Genomic DNA, 4,552 nt, shown 5'->3' on the forward strand with positions numbered 1-4,552 from the left:
GTAGGTCATAAAAATGTAGGTTTGGGCTGGAGAAGGTATCGGCAACCTTCTCTAGCAAAATGGGAAAATTTCGAGTCATAAAGCCCGGCTAGCAAGGGATTAGGTGGCAGAGTACTGAGAGAGTGTTTTTTTTATTATCAAGAGCTATGGATGGGGACTGAAAGATGGAATTGTTAAAATGAGGAATTTTCTGAACAAAGGGTCCATGGGGTTTTCCCCAACAGATGTCAAAAAAAATGTTTTTTCTCCATCCGATCATCCGAGTCACTCAACGCTAAAAAATGTATAAACAAACTCATCTTTTTTCGTGATTGAAGCACGAAACACACTCCCCCCCGTTGGGAGCATAGTGAGCAACAAAATCAAGTACCATACCAAATTAATTCGTTGAAGCAGGCGTTGGCAAGGGGGCGAGACGTTTGACATTGCGTTTCAGGATTCCGGTGGCTGTTTTTACTGTGACGACTCTGATGATGTTGTCTACTCCTGGGTGAAGATCAATCACTCGACCAAGTTTCCATTTCATGGGTGGAGTGTTGTCATCCTTCAGCAACACAATTGAGTCCCTTTTAATATCATGACTTCCAGTGGTCCATTTTCGTCTAATATTCAACTCGTTCAGATATTCCTTATTCCATCTAGTCCAAAAATCTTGTTTCATTTTCTGGATCAATTCCCATCTGGATAGAGTATTGATTTTATCTTGTTTAAGATCACGTTCGGGAATGCTGGTGAGTGGAGTACCGATCAGAAAATGGCCTGGTGAGAGTGCTTGGATATCATTTGGATCGGTTGACATGGGAGAAATTGGTCGCGAGTTCAAAATTCCCTCTATTTTGATGATGAAGGTGTTTAATTCCTCGAAGGTGAAAAGGCTGTTTTTTGTAACTCGTATCAAATGATGCTTAAATGATTTGACTGCAGCTTCCCAAATACCGCCAAAATGTGGAGATAATGGAGGTGTAAATTTCCATTGAATCCCTTGGTCATTCAGTCTTCGCGATATGATTGCTTCTTGCTCGGGGTGTTGTACATCCTTGATGATGTTTTTCAATTCGTTATTGGCTCCCGTAAAATTGGTTCCATTGTCTGACTCAATGGTTGATGGTTTTCCTCTCCTAGCCATGAATCGATCTAGAGCGGCCAAAAAACCTGTGGTAGTGAGATCACTGACCAGCTCTAGATGTACGGCCTTCACGGAGAGGCAAATGAACACAGCGACGTAGACCTTGGTTGTATTCCTGTTCCGATGCTTCCTTTCCTTGATGAGAAATGGTCCGCAGAAGTCGACTCCCACGTTCACAAATGGTCTGATTGTTTGTGATACTCGACCCTTCGGTAGATTTCCCATAACGTAATTGGTTATAGGTGGGTTGGCTCGGCAGCATGTGGGACATTTTCGAATTATCTTCCGAACTGAATTTCTCCCACCCAGAATCCAGTAATTTTGTCTAATTGAATATAGTGTATTCTGAATGCCTGAATGACAATTGTCAAGGTGATATTTGGAGATGATCAATGCTGTGATGTTTCCAGTGGATGGCAAAACAATTGGATGTTGCTGGTCAAAGGGAAGTCCAGCATTTTGTAGTCTTCCTCCTACCCGTAGCACGCCTTGAGTATCAATGAATGGATTTAATTGCTTCAACTGACTGGGTTGATGTTGAACCTTCGTGTCTCTTTGTGTCAGCATCTTGATCTCTCCCCCAAACGCTTGTAGTTGAACAAGTTTGATGATACGGACTCGTGTATTCTCTAATTCCGCCAATGTCACTCGCCCCTGCCAACGTTGACTATTCGCCTTTGGAATAAATCTATAACAATAGGTAAGAATTCGAATCAATTTGTCAAAAGAATGAAAGCTGTCAAATAAGGATAGATTAATTGTTGTTTTGAGGCAAGTTATTTTTTTTTGTTCAATGTCGTCAATTGGAGCTTGCACTGGTTGATTTGGCCACTATGCCTCTGGAAGAGTCAGCCAGAATGGCCCAGTAGCCCAGAGTTGATTGTGGATAAATTCAGTTGGTAATTGTCCTCTAGACAGTGCATCAGCAGGATTGTCTCCTGATGACACGTGTTTCCATTCACAAGATTCTGTTAAAGATTGGATTTCTGAGACTCTGTTTTGGACGAAAGTTTTCAAGGAATGAGGAGGAGTATGGATCCAGTGTAAGACTATCATGGAATCAGTCCAGAGGACAGTTTTGGTGATTGGAATATTGATGGATTGCTGGACTGATTGAAGAAGATTGGATAGGGTTAATGCTCCACAAAGCTCTAGACGAGGAATACTAATACTTTTCAATGGAGCTACTCTGGATTTTGAACATAACAAAGTCGTTTGTGTAAAACCTGAGGAATCTGTCGATTTGAGGTAAATGCAAGCTCCGAAGCCAGTTTCACTGGCGTCACAAAATCCGTGGATTTCGTTGGTGATTGTGTCTTTAACAAGGGTTTTTCTGTCAAATCTCAAATCATTAATCAATGACAACTGGTTACAGAAGTCAGTCCATATTGTTAATATATGGAGAGGTATGGATTCATCCCAATCAAGCTTTGCTGACCAGAGCTGTTGTATTATAGTTTTTGCTTTCAAAATAACAGGGCCCAGAAGGCCTAGAGGGTCAAAGATGGCAGCAATTTCTGACAAGATTTTTCGTTTAGTGATTGCTCCAGTGATTTTAATGTGTTTAGCAGTGTAGTTAATGCTATCATTTTCTGAGTTCCAGGAAATGCCAAGAGTTTTCAGGGGTTTGTCCCCATCAAGCTGCAAATGCTGGTTGATCTCATCATGTGGGAGTCCTTCTAGAATTTTGGAATTATTGGAAGCCCATTGACGCATGTTGAGTCCTCCTTTCCTCAATAGATGGATAATTTGTTCTCGTGTTTCAATAGCCTCTTCAGTGGAGTTGAATCCAGTCAGAAGATCATCAACGTACATATCATGCAGCAAAACTCGTGATGCCAGAGGGTATTGTTCTGCTTCGTCTCGTGCTAGTTGCTGTAGACATCGGATGGCAAGGAAAGGGGCTGCTGTTTTGTGTTGGAGTTGCTCGTGTTGGTACCTCCCACGACCCAGCCTAAACGAGTCTTCTGCAAAATGATGTTAGGTTCGCCATTATCCGAAAGATGATACTGTCCACTTGTGAATAGGAGCAAGCTTGGTCCTGAACCAAGTAGCATGTCCACCGGCCTAGATTTATAGAACTCAGGATCAGCTAGCTTGACATTTGTTGGTATTTTGATGTTTTCTCGTTGGATGGTTTGTGCTGGAATTAGTCCGCAAATTTCCGGGAGGCTGAGGCATTGAAATTTTTCCTTATATTTGTGATTCGTTGCTTGTATTGTCACAGTCACAAGGTGATTGGTGTTTGTGGAAAGTCCATTAAGAGCTCCCACGGGTATGGAATATCTCCTCTTCGGAATCCCCAATTTGTTTACTAATTTTTCAGTTATAAAGTTGGCTGTTGACGCAGTATCTAATATAACTCTGCACCTGACCGGTCTATTGTTATTGTCCATTATGTTCACGATTGCACTGAGAATAATTTGATCTGTTGGTGAATTATTGATTAATGCAATTGGCTTCGTCTCTGTCTCGGTCAGTCAGCTAGAAGAGGTTTGTCCTAGCAGTTCTTCCTTGTTATCCTGGTGTGGCTTGTCATTTTTCTTGGGGTTGAATGCAGCATGAAGGAGAGTATTATGTCTTTCCGAACACACTCGACAACTGGAGGTAGAATAGCAATCACTGCTCCGATGATTGTTCCTCAAACAATTGTAGCAGTACGCTTTTTCTTTAGCAATTTGAAATCGTTGTGCTGCTGACATTGATTTGAAACATTCACATTTGAATAGTGGATGAGATTCCTTGTTACATATTGAACAATCTCGTTCCACTCTTTCAGTGCTGGATAGGAATGCCCGTGCATGTGTCCTCTTGAGTCCTCTACGGTCATCTGACTGGTTACTGCTGATCATTGCATTTGATGAAGCCGTCTTGATCATTTCTCTGCTTGCTAATCTTGTCGCCCTATGCGACATGAATTCCAGTAAGTCATCAAGTTTGGGAAATGAATTCTTCCCCAAGGTTTTATCCCAATCGTCAGCCGTCAGCCGATGTAATGCGTCTTCAAGGACAATCACTATCATCTCCTCACAGGGTTCCACTTCCATGGCTCGCAACATCTCAATGTGCTGGCGAGTATCATCGACGAGCTTGAAGAGTCCTTTAGAAGTCTCGTGATCTTGCTTTGGAGGTTGTAGCAGCAATCTAATATGTCGTGAGATGATCAAACGTTTATTCGAATAAGTATCTTCAATTAGTCGCCATGCTCGTGCATAATTTTCCTCAGTGATGGGTAGTGTGATATCCAAAACCCATTATCAATAACTTCTCCCGCATTCCCCCTAGATACTAACCGACAGGAAATACATTCCTCAAATAATAAACACCACGTCCACCAAAAATCGGTTTCACCATTTCGGCAAGTGCATTCACCCCAACAAAAAGTATGACACATACCAGAGCATTGAACTCCACCGCGGAAATCAT

At 42.0% G+C, this 4,552-nt stretch overlaps 2 protein-coding genes across 2 annotated transcripts; both read right to left on the reverse strand.

Moving 5' to 3' along the window:
* Nucleotides 1-379: 379 nt before the first annotated feature.
* Nucleotides 380-2,941, reverse strand: LOC135171584 (uncharacterized). Its single transcript, XM_064138212.1, has 2 exons — nucleotides 1,989-2,941; nucleotides 380-1,814 (listed from the first exon to the last, which is right to left on the reverse strand). Exons 1-2 carry the CDS (start codon nucleotides 2,939-2,941, stop codon nucleotides 380-382), a joined length of 2,388 nt encoding a protein of 795 aa, XP_063994282.1.
* Nucleotides 2,942-3,606: 665 nt separating this feature from the next.
* LOC135171585 (uncharacterized) lies at nucleotides 3,607-4,552 on the reverse strand. The gene is made up of 2 exons (XM_064138215.1): nucleotides 4,420-4,552; nucleotides 3,607-4,313 (listed from the first exon to the last, which is right to left on the reverse strand). Exons 1-2 carry the CDS (start codon nucleotides 4,550-4,552, stop codon nucleotides 3,607-3,609), a joined length of 840 nt encoding a protein of 279 aa, XP_063994285.1.

This window comes from Diachasmimorpha longicaudata, chromosome 20 (genome assembly GCF_034640455.1).
Source record: "Diachasmimorpha longicaudata isolate KC_UGA_2023 chromosome 20, iyDiaLong2, whole genome shotgun sequence".
NCBI lineage: Eukaryota > Metazoa > Arthropoda > Insecta > Hymenoptera > Braconidae > Diachasmimorpha > Diachasmimorpha longicaudata.